The sequence below is a fragment of the Hyperolius riggenbachi genome, chromosome 3, assembly GCF_040937935.1.
Source record: "Hyperolius riggenbachi isolate aHypRig1 chromosome 3, aHypRig1.pri, whole genome shotgun sequence".
Classification (NCBI taxonomy): domain Eukaryota; kingdom Metazoa; phylum Chordata; class Amphibia; order Anura; family Hyperoliidae; genus Hyperolius; species Hyperolius riggenbachi.
Genome location: NC_090648.1, coordinates 178,510,689 through 178,533,911, shown reverse-complemented (window position 1 = coordinate 178,533,911; position 23,223 = coordinate 178,510,689). Strand labels below are relative to the sequence as shown.

Sequence of the window (23,223 nt, the reverse complement as noted above, 5' to 3'; positions counted from 1 at the left end):
GGAAAGATTTGCATCTCATTGACCATCCCTAATTAGAACATATCCACTTTTGCTTATCATTAAAGTGAATGGGAACCGCATTTAAAAAAAATGAAGCAAATAATTACCTAAGGAGAGGGAAGGCTCTGGGTCGTATAGAGCCTTCCATCTCCTCTCTCGGTGCTCTCTATCCTGTGCTGGCTCCCCCCCCCCCCCCCGTTTCAATCCCCTGCCAAAGGCTATTTGGAAGTCTTGTGTGGCAGTGTCCTCCAGAAGACGTGGGGCTCCATACTGCACAGGCGTGAGCGTGCAAGAGAGCGTGCTTGGGCGGGCGCAGTACAGGGCCACCCTTCTTCAGGAGCACTCTGGCTCCCTGAAGACTTCTGAAGCCTCCTTTGGCCGGTTAAAGCAGTATTCGACTAATTTAGTCAAATACTGCTACTGGGCGAGCCAGCACCGGAACGAGGGGACCAGGAAAGAGCGGGAAGGCTCTATACGACCCAGAGCCTTCCCTCTACTTGGGTAAGTATCTGTCTCATTTTTTTAAATGCGGTTCCCATTCACTTTAAGAGTTGTTCCTATAGTACTGTACACGGTTTTCCTCAACCTTTCAGATACAGTGATGGATTGTGAGCAGTATCGGTCTAAAACTACAAACTGATATCAAACTTTAGACCACCCCCATCTTTTACGGTTGATTTAAAGGATATCCGAGTTGAAATTTTTGCCACAAAAGAAGTCCATACATACTTTAAAATAAATATGAAGTGAGGAAGAAAAAAGACCTGATACTTTCCTATAGACAAGGAAGGCTCCAGATCCTATAGAGCCTTCCCTGTCCTCTCTTGCTCCCTTCGTTCCAGTGTTGTCACCACTGTTGTGTGTATTCGACCAAAGACGGGCGGCTCCATACTGCGCATGTGTGAGCACGTGTGAGCACGCAAGTACATGCTCTCACACATGTGCAGGATGGAGCCACACGTCTTTGGAAACACAGGGACCTGAGTGCTTCCAAAGCCTCCTGAGGCAGAAAATGTAAACAGGGTTGATGGTGCTGGAACGAGGGGAACAAGAGGACGGGAAGGATTTATAGGATCCAGAGCTTTCCCTGTCTATAGGCAAGTATCATACTTTTTGGCTTTTACTCCCTTTACATTTACTTGTGTCAAGTAGTTGAACTGCGCTCTCCACTTTCCTATAAATCAATAGACAGACAGTACATAGCGTAATTCCATAAACATACAGTGTTTCACAGACAGTCAATCACCACTGTGACAAGTGTGCTCTTGCCGCACTCGTGATTCCACTCCCAATTTAGATTGCGCTCACCAAATCACAACCACCTCAGAGCCAGGTGGATCTAGCGTAATTTTCACAGACAAGCTCCAGGCGCTTTAAAATCTTCAGTTCTTAGTTTAATATCACTCTCCGGACTCATAAAATATAAACATATAAAATATCATAGTGTACACTGCATAAAAATTGAAATAGCCCGCGCAATGAATGCGCACTCACTTATGTCTTCTTGAGATATAGTGCATCAAATATACTGGCGGCAGCGAGATCTGTCCTGGCCTCCGGGCATGGGGTGAACGGCGTCCCGTCTCTCTCCTGCTGTCCCTTTCGCCTGGTCTGCGCTGGCTCGCGTCCTCCACGCTATGCTGTTACTCTACCACTTCCTAGTGCAGTGACGTCAGACGCGCCGGCCGTAGCTCCGCCCTACACGTTTCGTCTAGTCAGACTCATCAGGGGCTGACGTGTTTACATTTACTTGTCTCCACAGCAAACTGCGCAGGAGAAGAATATCCAGAGTTTACTGCAGGGAAATTCTTCTCCTGTGCAGTTCACTTTTTTAAACCGCTCTGGCCGTGCTCAGATCTCAGCGGCGCCCCCCGCTCTCAGTGCATGTGATGCCAGGAGCACAACCAGAGTGGTGTCAAAGAGCACATGCCCAACAGAAGAATATCCGGTTCAAAGGTTGCAAATCACCCTGTCATCGCTGTCTGCCACAGGACAATCGCACCACACCATGTGTGAAATTAGCCTAAATGCCAGCAGGAGGTAATCAGCCAAAACTGGACATGTTTGGCCAATTGCTTTCTCCCATGGCAGCTCCTGCATCTCCTCCCACTCCCCTCACCCCACTCATAAGTGGCCATTTGTGCTATTTAGGCAATTTACCTGGGTATCTTCTCTTTACAGATTGAGTTCTGCCTCAAGTCGCCCTAAGAGAGAGCACCAGAGGAGATCGATAATGTCAACACTAGATATAAGTGAAAAGCTGCATCATAATGGGATCGCCTCCAGTTCATTGACCAAATTATCAGGTAGATATTACCTTTTGTCTTACTCACAACAAACCACATTTGTATTGCTGAATATAAAAATTCATGTTCACTGCCTATGATAAATAAGCAAATAAAGCAAGTGTAATGGTGAGCGTAGGTCCACAAACCCTTGAGAGCCACCTCTCCATGCTTCTATTCTCCTACCTAGTGTGCCAAATGCTAAATCTGGCACTGAATATAGTAACACATCCACAGCCCTAAATAGGACAAAGCGGTAGCATTCATGTAATAAACTTGTCCTAAAGCTGCACTGAAAATAAGAGAATTCATGCAGAACACCTTACATATAATAGCAGAGAGGGGTGTCTGTACCCCACCCAACCTCCTAACTGTTGCCCAAGGATTTGCATCCTAATCCTTTGGATAACAGCCATTGTGTATGTGTACGTACCTTTAGGGAGAGGTATCGGTTTGCTTTGGAGTTGAACAATGAGGAACATTTTTTTTACTTCTATAACAAGCTGATAATGGTGATCTCAACTTTGGCTCAATAAGGCTCACCCAGCTGTGTTGGCCTTTTTTGATTGCCATCAGCCAGACCCTGCAGTGGAATGTTCATGCCCCCTCTGACCCAGTCTCAAAAATATGGGTATAATGAACTCACCAAAATGATTATGGGATGCAAAAAGCTCCTAGGATACTATTCAAGGAACAAACGAACTATCCAACAACATTGTCTCCAAGAAATAAAACCTACAATTGTATTACAACATATTAAAATGTCTTTAACCCCCCCCCCCCCCCCTCCCCCATATTGGGGTAATTAAACAACCTCTTCATAGTGCACACTATTTCAAGTTCAAGCATAAGATCTCAATGTAAATTATTATTATTATTATTTATTAGATTTTTATAGTGCCATCATATTACGCAGCGCTGTACAATAAATAAGGTTACAGACAATAACAGGGGTTACAGAACAATACAGGTAATAGACAATAGATAGAACAATACAGGATACACAACACAATGCAGACAGTAGTACAATGCCAGATCATAAACTGTAGAAGTAACAAGTTCCAAACTCTGGGTAAAGTGCACACAGTCAAGTATGATACACAAGGGGAGAGGGCCCTGCCAAAGACTTACAATCTAGAGTGAGGGGATGGTGACACAAAAGGAGGGGGTGCAGCAAGAAGTTATTGGCAGAAAGGATTAGGGCAGTGTTGAGTTGATGTAGGCCTCCTTGAAGAAGTTAGTTTTGAGTGCTTTTTTGAAGGTGGGAGCGAGCCTGATGGGCAGTGGGAGAGAGTTCCACAATTGATTGTATATGGTCAAAATGTCCCTGTCTGATGCCTGAAGACACAATCAAAAATGAAAGTTTAAAAATCTGATATCTAATATTATATGTTCCAACAAAAAGTGACAAACAAGCATCCGCTAGAACAGGGGTAGGGAACCTATGGCTCGGGAGCCAGATGTGGCTCTTTTGATGGCTACATCTGGCTCCCAGACAAATCAGTACGGGTTGATTCATTAAGCTACACTGCTCAAGCAGCATAGCTTAGTGTGGCAGGGCAAGTAAAATTTTCAAAGTAGCGCACACTACTGCTGTAGCATGCACTACTAGCTTACTGCCCCCCCTCCCGGAAAAAAAAAAAAATCGCCGCTCCATTTGTCTCACCCAGGACCCTGTCCACTCCGGTGACTTTGTAGGACGAGATCCCAGCACTTTGATTGGCACAATAGGCTGCCTGTCACTTGACAGGCAGCCTATTGGGCCAAAGTGTGGAGATCTCGTCCTACAAAGTGAATCAACCCCCAAGTCAGCTGGCTAATTGTTCAAGCTGTTAGTCTGTATTTCTCCTGTCTGGCTCTCTGGGAAATTGCTGATGTTGCTGAAACCCAAGAGAAGCTGAAGATTTGTCTGACCCTTCCGCTGCCCAGAGGATCAACTTTATACACATCTCCATGGCAACAGGGACAGTCCTCTGCTGTGCATGCACACTGTCCCAGTTTGAAACCTATTGTATGGCTCTCATGGAAATAATTTTAAAATATGTGGCGTTTATGGCTCTCTCAGCCAAAAAGGTCCCTGACCCCGGCGCTAGAATGTCCCTTGAATAGCTTTATGAACTCCATACTTAGGAAACAAAACATAGGATAATATGAACCTTGCAGCCTTATTCCAAAATGGATTCAATACATTTTTTTCCTCAGAATACTACACACAGCACCCCAAAATGGAAACATAAAAAAAGTGTACTAGAGTTTTGCAAATGTATTAAAAATAAAAACATTGAGAAACCACATGTACGTAAGTATTCACAGCCTTTACCATTAAGCTCAAAATTGAGCTCAGGTGCATCCTGTTTTCCCTGAAGATCCTTGAGATGTTTCTGCAGCTTTATTGGAGTCCACCTGTTGTAAATTCAGTTGGACATGATTTGGAAAGGCACACACCTCTCTATATAAGGTCCCACAGATGACATTACATGTCAGAGCACAAACGAAGCATGACGTCAAAGGAACTGTCTGCAGGCCTATGAGACAGGATTGTCTCGAGGCACAAATCTGGGGAAGGTTACTGAAAAGTTCTGCTGCTTTGAAGGTCCCAACCGGTACAGTGAATTCCATCATCCGTAAGTGGAAGAAGTTTGTTACCACCAGGACGCTTCCTAGAGTTGGCCAGCTATCTAAACTAAGCGATCGGGGAGAAGGATCTTTATAAGGGAGTGACCAAGAACCTGATGGTCATTCTGTCAAAGCTACAGAAATCCTCTGTGGAGGGAGAGAACACTTCCAGAAGAACACCCATCTCTGCAGTAATCCACCAATCAAGCCTGTATGGTAGATTGGCCAGACGGAAGCCACTCCTTAATAAAAAGTACATGGCAACCTGCATGGAGTTTGCCTAAAGGTGCCTCAAGGACTCTCAGACCATGAGAAACAAAATTCTCCGGTCTGATGAGACAAAGATTGAAGTCTTTGGTGTGAATTTTGTAACAGGCGCCAATAAAGTGTAAAACATGCTTTAAAACCAGTTTTGAAATGGGGCAATCAAGGTGGACTTACCTCCCCACAGATGTCACAATAATATGATTTCGATTTAAGAAGTAACATTATTGTATTTCTTACTCTAATAAGTAAGAGTTACCGTATGCTCGACTACAAGTTGAGAAATGTAGGTCTGATCTACTTCTGTGAAGTATGGGGCCACTTGCAATCGCATCAGACCTAAATTTCTGACTTGTAGTCGAGTATTAAGCATCCCTCTGCTGTCCCTCCTGTCACCTGTAATGCTGCCCGCTGGCTGCAGATTTTGCCCCCCTGCACTGTTCAGCCCCCTGGCCACTGTAATGTCGTCCCCCCCCCCCCCCCCCTCAAGCTGCGATCCCCATTCTGACAGAATGATGCTCCAACCCCGGTGGGCTGTGGGGGGAGGAGCCGCTCACTGTCCCCGTTACCAGAGCGTGAATCGGCTGTGGGAGGGGAGCCGTTAAAAATCCCCCTTCCAGCCACCAATCATTGCCGCATGCAGCATTAACACATCGGCCCGCAATTGAAGCTCCTCCCCCCGCCAGCAAGTACAGTGCCCAGCCTTTTGGAATCGCCACTCTCCCCGAAGTGTCAGCTCTGCTGTTACAGTGAGAGAGTTGCTATGCAGCTTTGGGGAGAAAGCAGAGTTATAGGTATCCATCCCAGCCAGCACTGAGGCAAGATACTTGGAGAAATTAACCCCTTATGATCTGCAAGCATGTTTCCAACACTGTGCTGCTGTTAATGTTATGTACTAACACATTAACAGCAGCACAGTGTACGGAAGATGCATGGAGATTATAAGGGGTTAGTTGCTCTAGGTATCTTGCCTTATACATGTAAAACATTAACCTATAAAAAATGTACAATAATCTCCTTAGGATACATTATTGCAAAATATATTTTTGAAAAAGGACGACTACTGTCTGTGTGGGGAGTTGTACAGGGGTTGACTTACTAACTTGTAACTTGATACTTGAGTAATCAAAAAATTCCAGCTTAAAAGGGACAAAAATTGGGGTCGACTTATACACGAGTTTGACTTCTAGTTGAGTATATCGAGTATATACAGTAAACGTTTGTACTTATTAAATTGAAATTATATTATTGTCCCCCCCCCACAGTGTTTTAAAGCTGGTTTTAAAACATAATTTACACTTTACTGGCACCTCTGTTCTCATAAACTTTGATTAACTACCCTGGTGAATGAGTGTTCTCTTGCCCTTTTTCTACGGAGAGCGTCTTCTTAGCCTGAGTGGGGACAGGATGATTTCCCCATCTTGCACACACAGTGGTTGCTTTGGAAGCAAACCATTCCAGTAAGTAATTTATTGACTACTATTCCAAGCCTGCTTACTAACAATACTACACTATTTCGGTCTCTCGACTGTCTTCCCTTTTGTCTTTGATGTGAATGCCAGGTGTCGAATTTGGAGGAAATCAGGCACCCCTCATCACCAGGACAATACTGTCCCTACAGTGAAGCATGATGGTGGCAGTATCATGCTGTGGGATTTTTTTTTCAGCAGTAGACATTCTGGATGAAAACCTGCTCCAGAGTGCTCTTGAACGCAGACTGGGGCAACGGTTCATCTTTCAGCAGGACAACAACCCTTATCACACAGCCAAGATATCAAAGGTGTGGCTTCAGGACAACTCTGTGAATGTTCTTGATTGGCCCAGCCAGAGCCCACACTTGAATCCGATTGAACATCTCTGAAGAGATCTTAAAATGACTGTGAACTGATGCTTCCTTTCCAACCTGATAGCTTGAGAGGTCCTGCAAAAGAGGAATGGGCAAAACTGGCCAAGGATAGGTGTGCCAAGCTTGTGGCATCATATTGAGGCTATGATTGCTGCCAAAGTCGAGTCCATCCCTGCCAGTACCACAAGGCGTAGGATCAACTTTTTCCCCACGGCTGTTAGACTTTTGAACTCTGCCCTTTCCCCTCCCATAGCTGTCTGCTGATTGCCATCTGACCGCGGCCGTTGCTGCTCTATTCTCTGTTTACTGTCTTGCTAGAGGTTGTACTAGTATTACTGTTTTTATATTTTGTAACACGTTGCTGCCTCTGTAAATCTGCATTTTCTTACTTCTAATGTTGTCGTATTACTTTCACTGTGCCAAATCTCTCTGCCAAATCCAGTTCTGGGCAGAGCCCAGCCGTGCTTGGCGAAATCTATTCTGAATCAAAGGTGCATCAACAAAGTATTGAGCAAAGGCTGTGAATACTTCTGTATATGTGATTTCTTAGTTTTTTTATTTTTAATAAATTTGCTAAAACCTTAAGTAAATTTTTTTCACATTGTCATTATGGGGTGTTGTGAGTAGAATTCTGAGGAAAAAATTAATTAAAATCATTTTGTAATAAGGCTGTAACATAACAAAATGCGGAAAAAATGATGCGCTGTTAATACTTTCTTGATACACTATAAATATAAATAGACTCAACTCATAAAATAATAACAAATTTATGGCATATTTTTGAAAGAATTGGTGCAATACAGCCAAGTTGTTCCACTACCCCCATTAGTCTTGTGCTTACCACCAACACTACTACCTAATGATAGATACATGAAACATGCAAAGGGGAGCTGTTATTGGACAGAAGTTTGTCTGTTTTTTGGGGTTCCTAGCACAAACTCTGCAATGAATCTTCAAAGGAAAAGAAAAAATGTTTTGTTCACCGTCAAGCTCCAGGGAATTCTATTCAGGGGTTACAGTGATGGCAGACAAAACGGGCATCCCCTGAATACCTAAGGCTTTGTGTCTCTTGGGTACCTGATAGAAACTAGTGGGGAAAATCACCCTAGCAGGACATGTGTAAAGTTTCTTGGAAGTTGATCTAAGCTGTGACAATTAAATAGAATGTTAAGAAAGACTAATTGAAAGATTCAAAGCAGATTCAGAGTAAGCAGAGGCAGTATAACAAAACATGATGTCGGGATGCCTCGCAATGCCCTCACTGCACGGAACAGCTTGTAATAAGCTGTAATGGCAAAGGTTTTTGTCAATGGGCTTCGTTAATTTACCGCACTTCTATGGCACCTGCAAACATTTTTTATGAATTAGTACACAAAAGTCTAAAATACCGAATGCGGTATTTTCCCGACAAGATTTTTCTTTCACACAGCCTTTTATGAATTGACCCAGTGGGTTTTTATTTACTGCATTCCTGGTCAAGTGCATTCCTGGTCTCCTATTTTGCAACATAAATGGTTGGGGCACACTAGAGTGATGAGCCATTTCTGAGAGTGGTTTCAAACTGAGGATTGGAGGTATTGGTGCAGTGCAGCCAGAGGGACGCACCACTAAAAACATGACTTTAGGGGCCTTCGGGGATTACCGCTTTAGTACGCGGTAATCCCCACCTGGAATCCGGCCAAGCAAGAAGTGATGATCACTTCCTGTGGCTGAAGCGATCACGAAAGCATGCACAACGAGAATACTTGCGGCGGACATTTTAACCACTTGAGGACCGTGGCCTTACACCTCCTCTAGTGACCAGGCTATTTTTTTTTTACAATTTAGGCCACTGCAGCTTTAAGGCCTTGCTACAGTGCTGTACAACTTGGCACACAAGTGGGCTGTGATCGCTGCTGGGATGTTTATTTTTTTTATATTTATTTGCTGGGTTTTTTTTTTTTTTTTTACAATGAATGTACCCTGTTTTTATTTCCCTGTCTCCACCTGCCAGCCAATCACCATGATTGGCTGTCATAGGCATCAGCCTCCAGATTTAAAAAAAAAAAAAGAAAAGAAAAAAAATCCTGCATGCTGCTTTTTTTTCTCCTTGTGTTGCTAGCATCCAGTGGTAATCGGAATTGCGATTTGCAGTGTAAAAAAGGCTCAGTTAAGTAAAAACTACAAAGAGATATAAAGTATTAAATTTTAAATAAAACTTTTCAGAGTGCAATGAAAACTTCTCATTCGGTTAAATGACAGAGAGGAATGTCAGCTGAGGCTTACGAGTGGAGAACAAAAAAAGCATTGAAAATTGATTTCAAGGTTAATTAGTTATGAAAAATGTAGAAAATCTCCACCTTTCAGTATTAAAGAGGATTCAGGAAGGATTGAAAATGCCATTAATATCCCAAGGCAGATTTAACTTGGACTACCTAAGGTTGACACAAAGGGCCTTCTTATTTGTTCATGAATTGTATAAATTCTGTCTAGGATATTTGTCATACTAATCTCTTGACACCTGGAAGCCAGGCATGCCCACTCTCTACCTTGTTTTTAACCACTTGAGGACCCACCCTTTACCCCCCCTTAAGGACCAGCGCTGTTTTAGCTGATCTGTGCTGGGTGGGCTGTGCAGCCCCCAGCACAGATCAGGGTGCAGGCAGAGCGACCAGATCGCCCCCCTTTTTTCCCCACTAGGGGGATGATGTGCTGGGGGGGTCTGATCGCTCCTGCCTGGGTTTGCAGGGGGGGGCACCTCAAAGCCCCCCTCCGCGGCGAAATTCCCCCCCTCCCTCTCATCCCTGTCCCCCCTGGCAATCTGGGCTGCACAGGACGCTATCCGTCCTGTGCAGCCAGTGACAGGCTGTCCCGTCACATGGCGGCGATCCCCGGCCGCTGATTGCCGTACAATGTAAACAAAGCGGATTATTTCCGCTTGTGTTTACATTTAGCCTGCGATCGGCGGCCCGCAGGCTATTCACGGAGCCCCCCGCCGTGAATTGACAGGAAGCGGCCGCTTGCGCGAGCGGCTGCTTCCTGATTAATTAGCCTGCAGCCGGCGATGCAGAACTGCGTCGCTGGTCCTGCAGCTGCCACTTTGCCGACGCGCGGTATGAGTGCGTGGTCGGCAAGTGGTTAAGGCAGGGGATGGGCTTTTTGTAACTCACCAACCCCAGCATCCAGACGCTTGCACCCTGTCTTCTTTCTGTGCTCGGGAGGCTCTCTATCCCTCGGGAGAGATTGCCGTTTGTCACATGACAGACAGCGAATGTCACCATAGGGGTAAAGCACCTCTGAACAGACAGGAGATAGAATTGCAGCATTGGATCCCTGGAAGGTGAGTAATGTGCAAGGCTGCAGTATGATTTTTTTTTTCCTCCCCTGCTTTTAGAGTCTAAAAGCAGATGGAAAAATTGCGCCGCTTTTAGACCCTACAATGAGGAAAGGATCATACCGCCAGGGAGGTTGAATAAGATGATATAACTATGATATAACTAGCCATGTTCTATGTTGATGATATTCCCTTAATAATGAGAAATAAGTCCTTCACAGTCCATAGAGAAGAAAAGTCTGGCACTATAAAGGCTTGTATTCTCCAAAGTGCTGGTGCATAATTAGCATAGCAGCGCACCCCCGGCCATCACCCAGCACTTCAGAGTTCATAAGTAAATTGATATCTGCGATGTTTGCTATTGCAGAAGTGTATGGACATACACAACGCTTTTCATTGAATGTCATGGTGCCTGCTGTGCTAATTATGCACCAGCACTTTGTCAGGTTCCACTGCAAGAGACTCATTAACAGTGTGCCTGCTGGGGTCTTCTTGTGTGAGAAATAATTCCTTGGAGCCTGTTCACACCTCTGTGCTCTGCCTCTTCTCAGTAACTGCTCAGTCTACTGTCTTCACTGACTCGGCACCATTCATAGCATAGACTGTGCCAAGCAAAAAATGCTTCCAGAACTATTAAGTCTTTTTTTTGTTTTCTGTACGTCTTACCTTTGCTTTTCTTAGTTATGAAACAGTTGGGGCTTACAGAGGAGCCTGGAGCCAGCAGTCCTCCACAGTACAGCGCATGCTGCTACTATTATGCTTTCTTAGAAAACTGAGAAGGTAATTTGTCTTATTCAGGTGCCCCATGGCATGTTCCTGGATCTTAGACACAGCTCTCGTGTCTGAGGCCACACGTTTCAGATTCATTTCAATGCTCTCCATTTCCCCTCTCGCTCTGTTTCATACATAAGTCTTCTCTGAGTGGCTTATAGCTTTGTTTTTGAACTGCTTGTTAAAAGGCGTCCGGGAGATAATTGTTTAGTTGGTTTGGCAGATAACCCAGACTTGGTCTGAGGTTCTGTCGACTGTACAAGTTATTTTCCTGTGCTGACAGTGAGACTAACTGCCCTGCAATAATAGTCATTCACCTCTGCTTCATCTCTTTGAGACACTTCAACATTCAGTTACTGAAGAGACCTTACTAATGTATGTCTGAAAAAATCCGTCTCTCAGAGCTTGAGAGAGTCTTTACTTGTATGGCCAGCTGTAGGGTAGAATCAATCCTGGCTAAATGTAGCAGCCAGAATTCGAATGACAAAGTAAAGTAGGGATTGGCTCATTTAGCTGCTGGACTGAAGACTTGGAAGAGGAATGCTAGATTCATCCAGCTTGTTTTGGAATCCATTTTCCACCTGAGTAGCTTAGGTGTATTGCCCACCTAGTCTAAACAGCTTCTTTCAGTTCAAAGGAGCAAAGGCAACACTGGAAATTAGTTCTTAAATTAGTGCATTTCTTGTATTAATGAATTCAAAGGAAATGGTGAAAATAGCAAATCAAATGCAATTGTTAGATTTCTCCCATTCCCTGCCTCTGGGAGGACTTCCATGGAGGATTATGGCCTTAAAGGATACCAAAGCTGAAAGAGGTATTTAAAACTGGGGGAGCAGGCATGTATTGGAAGCAATCCTCATGCCCACTTCTTCCCCCATTGTCATCCGTCCCTGTCCTTTGTCACCTAAATCGTTGCCACAGCTCAGGGCAAGCTTAGTCCTGGTTGAGTGATAGTGCACATGCAGCCTGGAGCGCTCTGTGCATGTGCACAATGGCAACATGATGTCACTATGCAGTCAAGGGCGTGAGCAGAGTGCTCCTGGCCACAGGCGCCTGTGCACTACCACCCGACCCGGGCGACCAGACTGAGCTGCAGCGACGATTTGGGTGACAAAGGATAGAAATAATAATAATAATAATAATAAAAAAAAAGAATAGGCCCTACCTCCTTTTGACTCGATTCAAAACAAACAAAAATCCTGGAATTGGGGTCCAGAAAAACAGCATGGGTTACTTTCTAAGAGCTAATAACTTGACATGCAATGCAAGCAGATATCCTATGCAACGTAACCACTTCGGGACCAGAAGTCTTTGACCCCTTAAGGACCAAAGACTTCTGGGTAAAAAAAAACAGGGCTCACCGACATCACGCTGCATGGACCTGCCGATCTCGCTGCTCTCCCGTCGCAGAAGCCCACTTGCTCTGCTGTCGCTGTGACAGCTCTGTGAGCCAGGAGCCGATTTCATTGGCTCCTGACCCTGTGATCACTGTTGAGTCACTGCTGCTTAGCATTTTGTCATCAAGCATCTTTGTATGCAACAGTAGTGTCACCTTCGTATTTGTATTTTTACTTAAAGAGAAACTCCAACCAAGAATTGAACTTTATCCCAATCAGTAGCTGATACCCCCTTTTACATGAGAAATCAATTCCTTTTCACAAACAGACCATCAGGGGGCGCTGTTTGGCTGATATTGTGGTGAAACCACTCCCACAAAGAAATTCTGAGTGTGTACTCTTGGCAGTTTCCTGTCTGTGAACCTTGTTGCATTGTGGGAAATAGCTGTTTACAGCTGTTTCCAACTGCCAAAAAAACATGCAGCAGCTACATGACCTGCCAACAGTAAAAATGGCACCATGTAATGTCAGAATGCAAATCAGGGATTTAAAAGATCTTACAATGGGCAAACACTGACTAAATCATTTATACATAATTATTGTAAAAATGAAGCACTTTTTTTATTACATTATTTTCACTGGAGATCCTCTTTAAAGAGACTCTGAAGCGAGAATAAATCTCGCTTCAGAGCTCAAAGTTAGCAGGGGCACGTGTGCCCCTGCTAAACCGCCGCTATCGCGCCGCACAAAGGGGGTCGCTTCACCCCCAAACCTACCCCAGCACGACTTGGTCGTGAATTTGGTCGCTCCTGGAGGCAGGGCTAACGGCTGCAGCCCTGCCTCCAGTCGCGTCTGTCAGCGGCGCATCGCCGCCTCTCCCCCGCCCCTCTCAGTGAAGGAAGACTGAGAGGGGCGGGGGAGAGGCGGAGATACGCGCTGACAGACGCGCGTGGGGCAGGGCTGCGGCGGTTAGCCCTGCCCCAACCAGGAAGCGCTCCCCCGCATTACGGAGGGGGATGTGGGGTGAAGGGACCCCCGTTAAGCCGCGCTATAGTGGCGTTTTAGCAGGGGCACACATGCCCCTGCTAACTCTGAGGTCTCTTTAAGTGTAATAACTGAGCTGATGCTTAGCACCATTTGCACATTAAAGGTAATTGCTAAACTTTACAGTAAGGAACCTTTAAAGTTATATGAAGGATGAAAACCAGTGCTGTAATGCACAAAGCAGTATTATTACAACTGCTTTATGAATGGTCCTTCTGTATTATGTAATGTTTATTTATATCCTGTGGAGAGGAGAGATCAGTGAGAGGGCACAGAGAGCCACTGCCAGCTTATATAAGCAGCAGCCAAAACATGATTTGGAGCTCTCTGCTGGTGGCACACTGGCCCCTCCCCTTGCTCGTGCTCTGTTAGGGAAGACGCTGGATGAAAAAGTACTTGATCCACATTCTCTAGACATTAACTTATTCTGGCCCGCATTGGTTGAAATTGACGTTCTGCAGGTGGCTGTGTAGCTCTGACAAGACGTGCATTTCAACTCCTACCACTGATCGCGTTGCTCTCTCCCCACCGTAGTTCACTTGCCCTGCTGTCTATATTATGGCAGAGCTCTGTGAGCCGGTCAGGAGCCGATTGCGTGATCAATGTGAGCCAATCCCATTGGGGTTACATTGATGGATAGGGTCAGGAGCCAATGAAAGCAGCTCCTGACCAACACACAGAGCTCTGCCTTCATAGCAACAGCAGAGAGAGGAGCTTGTGTCGACTGCTGGTATGCAAGGGGTTAATTTACCCCATATGCACATATGTGGTTATTTACAAACATATACTTTTGTTGTGATTTGAGGACAAATCTTTAAAAACTTCGCTTTTAAACAAAACAAAACGAAAAAAAAAAAATGTATTTCTCAAAAAGCTTATTCAAACTATTAACTCAAAGGACAACTGTAGTGAGAGTTGTATGGAGGCTGCCATATTTACTTCCTTTTAAGCAATACTAGTTGGCTGGCTATCCTGACGATCTCCTGCCTCTAATGCTTTCAGTCATAGACCCTGAACAAGCATGCAGCAGATCAGGTGTTTTTGACATTATTGTCAGATCTGACAAGATCTGCTGCATGCTTGTTTTTGGTCTGATTCAGGCACTACTGCAGCCAAATACGGTAGACCAGCAGTGCTGCCAGCTAACTGGTATTATAGTAATACAGAATGCGCACACCAGAAGACCAATGTGACTTCTAAATTAATATATGCATCAACCAAGTCCAGAGTATTCGCTATCATTAGTCCACAAAATTGCCTCAATGTCTATAATATGACAGCACTCCTCTTCTTTTAAAGGGGAACTGAAGTAAGAGGTATATGGAGGCTGCCATATTTTTTTTAATCAATACCAGTTGCCTGGCAGCCCTGCTGATTTATTTCTCTGCAGTAGTATCTGAATAACACCAGAAACAAGCATGCAGCTAGTCTTGTCAGATCTGACTTTAAAGTCTGAAACACCTGATCTGCTGTATGCTTGTTCACGGGCTATGGCTAATAGTATTAGAGGCAGAGGATCAGAAGGGCTGCCAGGCAACTGGTATTGCTTAAAAGGAAATAAACATGGCAGCCTCCGTATACCTCTTTCTTCAGTTGCCCTTTAAGGTACAACCAGATGTAGTCCACCTCAAATTTCAGGTGGGTCTATCACATAAATCAGTCGGCCATTGACTTAACAGCAGTAAACATCCATCGGCTTTAATCCAATTTCCACTTAAAAATCACAATAAAAACAGCACATAGTGTAAAACCATAAAAATAGCTGCCAATGCCCTGCGCTGAATTGCACTCACGTAGTTGAAATGAATTAAGAGCATATCAGGCTCAGAAACAGCCTAACGGTGTCACCTCCACTGTGGTTTCGGCGTCCCGTCTCCACTGCAGCGCATCCGCTCGTACAGCAATCCCGACTGGCTCACGTTCCCCAGTCTGCTCTGTGACGTCAGGCGCTCCAGGCTCCGCCTCTGCTATTACCAGTCTAAAATGGCAGCAATTTAAATATTCCACTTGAAAACCAACAGGTGAATTTTGATTGGCTATTATAGAGCACCCACTTCCCTGAATATTAATATGGGCAAAGTTTGGGAACCCTGCCATAAACAGTGTAAGACTGGATGCAGTTTTCATTTTCCCAGTGAAATTTGTTTTTTGCTCCGCCCACTGTTTGTAACCTGGACACGCAATCATTCAGTGACCAAGTTTGTGAGCTTTCGGGTCCTTGGCATCAATAATTTGTATTTTCCCATGAAATGAAACAAATCTGATTCACTGTTTGTGGCTCTGTCCCCTTTTCTGAATTTGAACCCCAGTGACCCAGTTACCAACCGTACCAGGTTTGAAGCTTGTGCCATTAACAGTGCAAGAATGGCAGCAATTTTAATATTCTCCTTGAAAAGCGACATGTGATTTTTAAATTGCCATTTTTAGGCACCACCCACTTTTCTGAATATTAATCCCAGTCACCCAGTAACCAGCTGTGCAAAGTTTGAGAACACTGCCATTAACAGTGAAGAAAGGCTGCAGTTTACAATTTCCCAGAAAAATCTGTTTTTAACTCCACCCACTTTTTGTAACCTTGACACACAGTCACTCAATTCACTAAGCTTTATCAAACACTTTATCAAACATTTGATAATTTACCTCATGGGTAAAATCTAATTTTGAATTCACCAAGGTGTTATAGTTTTATTGAACATTTTATTGATAAAACATCTGATAAATATATAACACCTTAGTGAATTCAAAATTAGATTTTACCCATGAGGCAAATTGTCATACGTTTGATAAAGTGTTTGATAAAGCTTAGTGAATTGAGGCCAGTGTCACTCAATGACCAAGTTTCTGAGCTTTTGGGTTCCTGGCATCAAAATTTTGTGACTGGAAGCAGTTTATCCAGCAAAGAAATCTGGCTGTTTTTGGCTCCGCCCATTTACTGAATTTGAACCCCAGACACTTACAGACGAACTGTAGCAGGTTTGAGGCCTCTGCCATTAACAATGTAAGAATGACTGCAGTTTCAATATTCCCCTTGAAAATCAATAGGTGAATTTTGATTGGCTCTTGTAGGCTCCACCTACTTTTCCGAATATTAATCCTAGTCACCCAGTGACCAACTGTGCAAAGTTTGAGAACCCTGCCAATAACAGTGTAAGAAAAGCTTCAGTTTACATTTTCACATGAAAAAAGTTAGTAGTTTTTGGCTCCACCCACTATTTGTAATCTTGACATAGTCACTCAATAACCAATTGTATGAGCTGTGGGGTCCTTGGCATCAATAAGTTGCATTTTACCCTTGAAAATAAACAAATCTTATTTGCTGTTTTTGCCCGCTCCCTTCAGAATTTAAACTCCAGTCTCCCAGTGACTGACTGAATGTAGCAGATATTAGGCCTCTGCCATTAAAAGTGTAAGAATGGCAGCAATGTAAATATTCCCCTTGAAAATCAAAAGGTGAATTTTGATTGGCTGCTGTAGGCTCCACCCACTTTCCTGAATATTAGTCCCAGTCTGTGACCAACTGTGTCACCTACCCACCCAGTTTGAGAACCCTGCCAATAACAGAATGGCTGAAATCAATCTAACAAATCTGATTGGCTATTTGTGGCCCCACCCCTTAAGTGAATTTGGACCCCAGTCACCCAATGACTGACTGTATCAGGTTTGAGGCCTCTGCCATTAACAGTGTAAGAATGGTAGCAATGTGAATATTCCCCTTGAAAATCAATAGGTAAATTTTGATTGGCTGTTGTAGGCTCCACATACACTTCTGAATATTCATCCCAGTCACCCAGTGGCCAATTGTGTCTTTGGGAACCCTGCCATGTTAAAAATGTAGTTGGCACCGGCCACTTTTTGTAAACTTGACATACAGTCACTCAATTATCAAGTTTATCAGCTTTGAGGTCCTTGGTTTCAATACTTTGTATATTCCCATTGAAAAATAAACAAATCTGGCTGTTTGTGGCTCTGCCCCCTTTCTGAATTTGAACCTCAGTCACCCATTGACCAATTGTACCAGGTTTGAGGCATCTGCTATTAACAGTATAAGAGAATGGTAGCAGCTTAAATATTCCCTTTGAAAATCAAAAGGTGAATTTTTATTGGTTGTTGTAGGCTCCACCCACCTTCCAAAATCTTAATCTCATTCACCCAGTGACCAACTGTGCAAAGTTTGAGAACCCTGCCATTAATGATGTAAGAATTGCTGCAGTTTATATTTTCCCAGTAAATGTTTTTGACTCCGCCCACTTTTTGTAACCTGGACACACAGTCACTCAATGACCAAGTTTGTGAGCTTTCAGGTTCCTGGCATCAAAAATGTGTGAATGGTAGCCGTTTATCCACCAAGGAAATCTGATTGGCTGTTTGTGGCCCCGCCCCTTTAGTGAATTTGAACCCCAGTCACCCAATGACCGACTGTAGCAAGTGTGAAGCCTCTGCCATTAAAAGTGTAAGAATAGCAGCAGTTTAAATATTCCCCTTGAAAATCAATAGGTGAATTTTGATTGGCTGTTGTAGGCTCCACCCACTTGCTTGAATCTTAATCGCATTCACCCAGTGACCAACTGGCAAGTTTGAGAACCCTGCGATTAGCCGTCTAAGAAAGGCTGCAGTTTACATTTTCCCATTTAGAATTAATGGCTGAAATTTGATTGGCTGTTTTATGCTTTGCCCACTTTTCCTGGATTTGTAACCTCGGTCACCACCTGTGCCAAGTGTGGGGACTCTGGCTTGATTACTGTGAGAATGGCACCCATTTACATTTTTTCCATTGACTTGAATGGGTGAAATCTGAGTTGCTGTTTTTAGCTCCGCCCACGTGTGCAGGGGGGACCCGAGACCCCCAGAACATATCATCCCAGGTAGTAAGGGATCCGCATACCAAGTTTCGTTCAAATCGGTCAAGACACGCACGCACGCACACACACACACGATTTTATATATATATATATATATATATATATATATAATGGCATTCAAAAGTATCTTTGCATATAAGTATGCAGATTGTTAGGCCTCGTTCACATCTGCTGCGCTGAAAAACATGTTAAAGCACGTGGTAAAAACCGCATGCGCTTATGCGCGCTTTAGTGCGCGGTTCTGTACGTTGCGCTGCGCTTCTTTAAAGCATGTTTTGCTTACTGTAGCAGCAGCAGTTGTCAATAACTTTGTTTTTGTATGTAAATGTATTTTTTTCTCCAATTAGGGGTAAAAAACGCATGCGCTTGTACGCGCTTCTATGCGCTAAAAAAGCGGACCCATTCCCTTGCATTGCTGTGCGCTTTACAGCTCAGCGCACAGAAATGCATGCAACACTACGTTTTTGTAACGCTGCTCAGCGCAGCGCATAGATGTGAACCAGCTACATTTAGTTACATGGAAAAATCAATACCTTGCTGATCGCACAGGGTAGTGCGCTGTGGAAAGCGCACAGAAACGGCCCTGATGTGAACGAGGCCTTATGCATGTCTAAAGCACCAGTAAGCTCAAACAGTATTTTTTTTCACAACTATAGAATCAGCACTTTTTGGTGCATTTTCTGTCTGCACACATGTTGCTCTCCATCCTGATGTACTCAGAAAGCCATCATTTGTAGAATACGAACAAGAATCCTACTTATCTATTAGTATTTCGCTATCCATCTTTTGGGCGGAGGACAGTGTCTGGTTTTCCCAGATCCTCCCTACCCTATGCAGATACTTCGAGCATCAGGGAGGATACTCTAGTGCAACGTCTGTATGATACTTTGGTTTTATCTCCATCTTCATGGATATGGTTTTACATTAGCAAACCGCAAATGGATTAAAACGCACACAAAACACATCTACGTTAAAAAAAAAAAAAAAAAAAAGGTAACGCAAAACACACCAAATACGCGGTAAAAACACAATAGAAAAATTGAAACGCACCATCCTTAAACGCTACTTTTTCATGCTTTATCACATGTCAACCCAGCCTGATACAAAATCTGACAGGACTACTCATTCATGAAAGGAGGGGGGATTCCCTCACTCTGCATCTGTTAACCCTGTGTGTGAGAGAAAGCTCTCACTGCATGTCTCTGATAGAGATGTTAGGAACTGTTCGCTCGATCATGACGTCACGCACATGCGCAGAGAGTGCCCGGCAACAGGAGCGCGATATAGGACGCGCTTCGCCGGGCAGCGCAGGCGTACTACTCCGGTTCAGAGCGACCTGGAAGTAGTAAAAGCCCCATGTATTCAGAGATGTTCGCCGGCGAACAGTTCGGGAACCGTTCGCTACATCTCTAGTCTCTGAGTGATCTGTAATAAGCAGAGGAAATGTAACTTGTTTTGAATTGTATGTGAAACCTGACACCCCTTTTTATATGCAGTCTGACATGCAAAAAAACAGTGTAATATTGAAGCAGACTTTTGCAAATGAAACCTTCCAACTGAACTAAAATCTACACACAATGAATTTTGCCTCTGATATTTAACATGAAAAATAGGGAAATGTTTACATTATTTGCACTTTGTCATTTTAGAAGAATTGGTTTGATACTGTTCCTTTAATGAAGCTCTGCCGACAAGCAGTTTTACAAATGTTATTTTGAGAATGTACAGGAAATATTTAAAAAAATTACTTCAGTACTTACCAACGCCTAACTTTTCTTTGCACATTGTCTAGGTTCCACCATTCATTTGGACCAGCCCTGTTGTAAAGCTGTGTATGACTTTGACCCAGAGAATGAAGGAGAATTAGGATTCAAAGAAGGTGACATCATTACTTTAACCAACCAAATTGATGAGAATTGGTTTGAAGGCATGGTCAATGGGGAATCTGGTTTCTTTCCCATTAATTACGTTGAAGTTGTGGTACCTCTTCCACAGTGAACAATCCACTGGAACCCCAGAAATTGTTCAGTCATGATTACACAGACTCTTAAGAACTTTTGAATGTGGCATTCTGTGAACGCCTTGCTACTTGAGTGACTTAACTTTTATGTGTCATCTCTTTTATATGTATTTATTTTGTATCAATTTTATTTTTTAAGAAAACATTGACACTGCTACCCACAGACATACAAGAAAGAATATATATATTTTATTGTCCTATGAAAACCACCATACTGTATTGTTTCATATGTGAACTTTGTGGCTTGTCTGTGTCAACTATTTTTAGAGTCTTTTTTGTTTTCTTTTTAACGTTCACTAAAAAGTATTTTAAAACAAATAAGTATAGTCTGTTTACAAAGGTAACTTGTTTTATTACTTCACTTTACAAATAAATCTTTAACTGTGAATATTCTAATGTATGTTGCACAATATTTGTCAACAATGTCATTATAAACTTGTGGTAAGTTGTCAAATATAAATTGCTGTCTACATGACCAAATATAATAAATATATTGCAAATGGCTTCCTCTATTTTACTGCTATAGTACCTAACCATTGATCTATAGAAAGGGAGTTGTTGTAAACCCCACAGTCAAACATGTAGGGGGAGCTCAGAACATGTATTCCAAGTCTAAAGGAACCTCCAACGGTTCTGGAGGTGTGGTTAGTTTACAGGGACAACAAAGGATGATTTGCATATTCAGCAGTGATTCATTCTGGTAGACATCATATGCGCACTCCATCCTGAATAATCAAATACCTTCTGTTTTAAAGAGGAGCTGCCAGCCATACTATCTCAGAAAAAATAATCTAATGTACCCAGTAATGATTTCTGAGCAGTGAATCACAAAGACACAAGATAATTTTATCACCAGTTCTGATGCAGATCTCCCTGGGAGCTTTCTATTGAAAGAGGAGCGGTCAGCCATACTATCTCAGGAAAAAAAACAACAAATACTTGTTCTACTTACATATGTATTGCACTGTCCACATTTTGATTTTAGTGATTTTTCTATAGTAAAAAGAAAATTCTTCTTAGGATTCTCCATTTTAACTGTCTATCTTGAAGCCAATCCTAATGTAATTTCCTCCCTTACTCTTCTCTGCCTGATTGTGTATGCATTGGCTGCCCCCCTCCCAGTCTTTAGGCACTCCCACCCAGCTCTGCAATAAAAAGTGAATTGTCTCAGCATGAGAAATATTGGCCAATCAGAGAGGAACAGAGGTGTGGGAGGGGAAAACAGGAGGCAAAGAGGCTTCAGCCAATCAGGCTGCATTAGTGAAGTTTGAGAGGAAAGTAAAGAAGCGAAAAAAGATAATACAGCATGCCCCGCAACTTCCTTTGTGTGGCAATGTACCAAATAAGTCGGGTAAACTTGGGAATGATAGTTTATCAACAAGAAAAGTACTAGTGTTTTTTAACTTTTGGATTCCCTAGTTAGCGTCCTTATTACTTGTTTTGATTCTATGCCCAACAGTTACACTTTCAGAATCCAAACTTATTTTTTGCTTTGCATTTTAGTAAGAGGCCTTCCTGGTCCTTTGTAGTCCCTTATACACTCCTTGGAGTTCTGGTTCACCATGAGCTTGCTAGGTAATTGGTAACTGTAGGAGTAAAGGAAAAAATGACAGGTTTTCAGCCACCTGTGAGAGAATTCCTATAGTACCTGCAAAAAAACAAAATGGAGAAGCAGATCCTAGGTGTAACCTAATGGTGAATACACACTCAACTGCTAATACAGAACTCCTAACCTATAGAGAAACTCCGACCAATAATTTAAACTTTATCCCAATCAGTAGCGGATACCCCCCCCCCCCCCCCTTTAAATGAGATCTATTCCTTTTCACAAACAGACCATCAGGGGGCGCTGTATGACTGATAGTGTGGTGAAACCCCTCACACAAGAAACTGAGGACCCGTGGTACTCCTGGCAGTTTTCTGTCTGTGAACCTTGTTGCATTGTGGGAAATAGCTGTTTACAGCTGTTTCCAACTGCCAAAAAAGCATGCAGCAGCTACATCACCTGCCAACAGTAAAAATGTCACCATGTAATAAATGTCAGAATGTAAATCAGGGATTTAAAATATTTTACAATGGGCAACCACTGACTAAATCATTTGTACATAATTATTGTAAAAATGAAGCACTTTATTACATTATTTTCACTGGAGTTCCTCTTTAAACAAATTTCATACAGCAGAAATCGGCAAATGTGCTTGTACTGTATATATCATGTAAAAGTTACCCGATGTAGGAGAAGATAGACCTTGGTGGAAGGATTTTCTGTGGTTCTGCCAGGATCATAAGGGAAGTCTGTTATCAGACATCAATGGAGCTCCATAAGTAAATAGAAGGTTGTATTGTGCAGTCAATAAAAGGGAATTACAATCATGAATGTGTTTTATGAGGGTCACCCGTGCTTTTTTCTTTACCATACCACAGTATCAGTATTTGTTTTACAAATTAGCTGTACAGTTTGTAGTGTATGTATTATTCAGGTTACACACGGAGCACCTCTTTCCATTCCCCCCCAACCCCCCCCCCCCCCCCCCTTAGCTAATGTATTTATGAGTTCTGTTCCCAATAGCTTTCATTTTCATCCATGAGTCTGATTCTGAAATTAACTAGTTTTGGTGATTTAAAAAAGAAACAAAACACTGGGCCCGGTATACTTAAAGCCAATGGTTACCACTTTAAAAATAAAAAAGTCAGATACTCACCTAAGGAGAGGGAAGGCCCAGTCCTAATGAGCCTTCCCTCTCCTCTCCCGGTGCCCTCGGTGCTGCGCTGGCTCCCCCATTCGCGTCCGCCGCCACAGGGACTTCGGAGGTCTTCAGGAGCACTCGGGCTTCCGAAGACGGGCCACTCCATACTACGCACGCGTGA

General features: G+C 43.2%; 1 protein-coding gene across 1 annotated transcript in view; it reads left to right on the top strand.

Moving 5' to 3' along the window:
- Positions 1-20,692, top strand: part of SH3GL3 (SH3 domain containing GRB2 like 3, endophilin A3) — a 168,082-nt gene extending 147,390 nt beyond the window's left edge. The window contains exons 8-9 of the mRNA XM_068275335.1: positions 2,182-2,306; positions 20,128-20,692. Of these exons, the coding sequence (XP_068131436.1) occupies positions 2,182-2,306; positions 20,128-20,333 (331 nt within the window). The 3' untranslated portion in view covers positions 20,334-20,692. The remainder of the gene's footprint in view (positions 1-2,181; positions 2,307-20,127) is intronic.
- Positions 20,693-23,223: the final 2,531 nt, after the last annotated feature.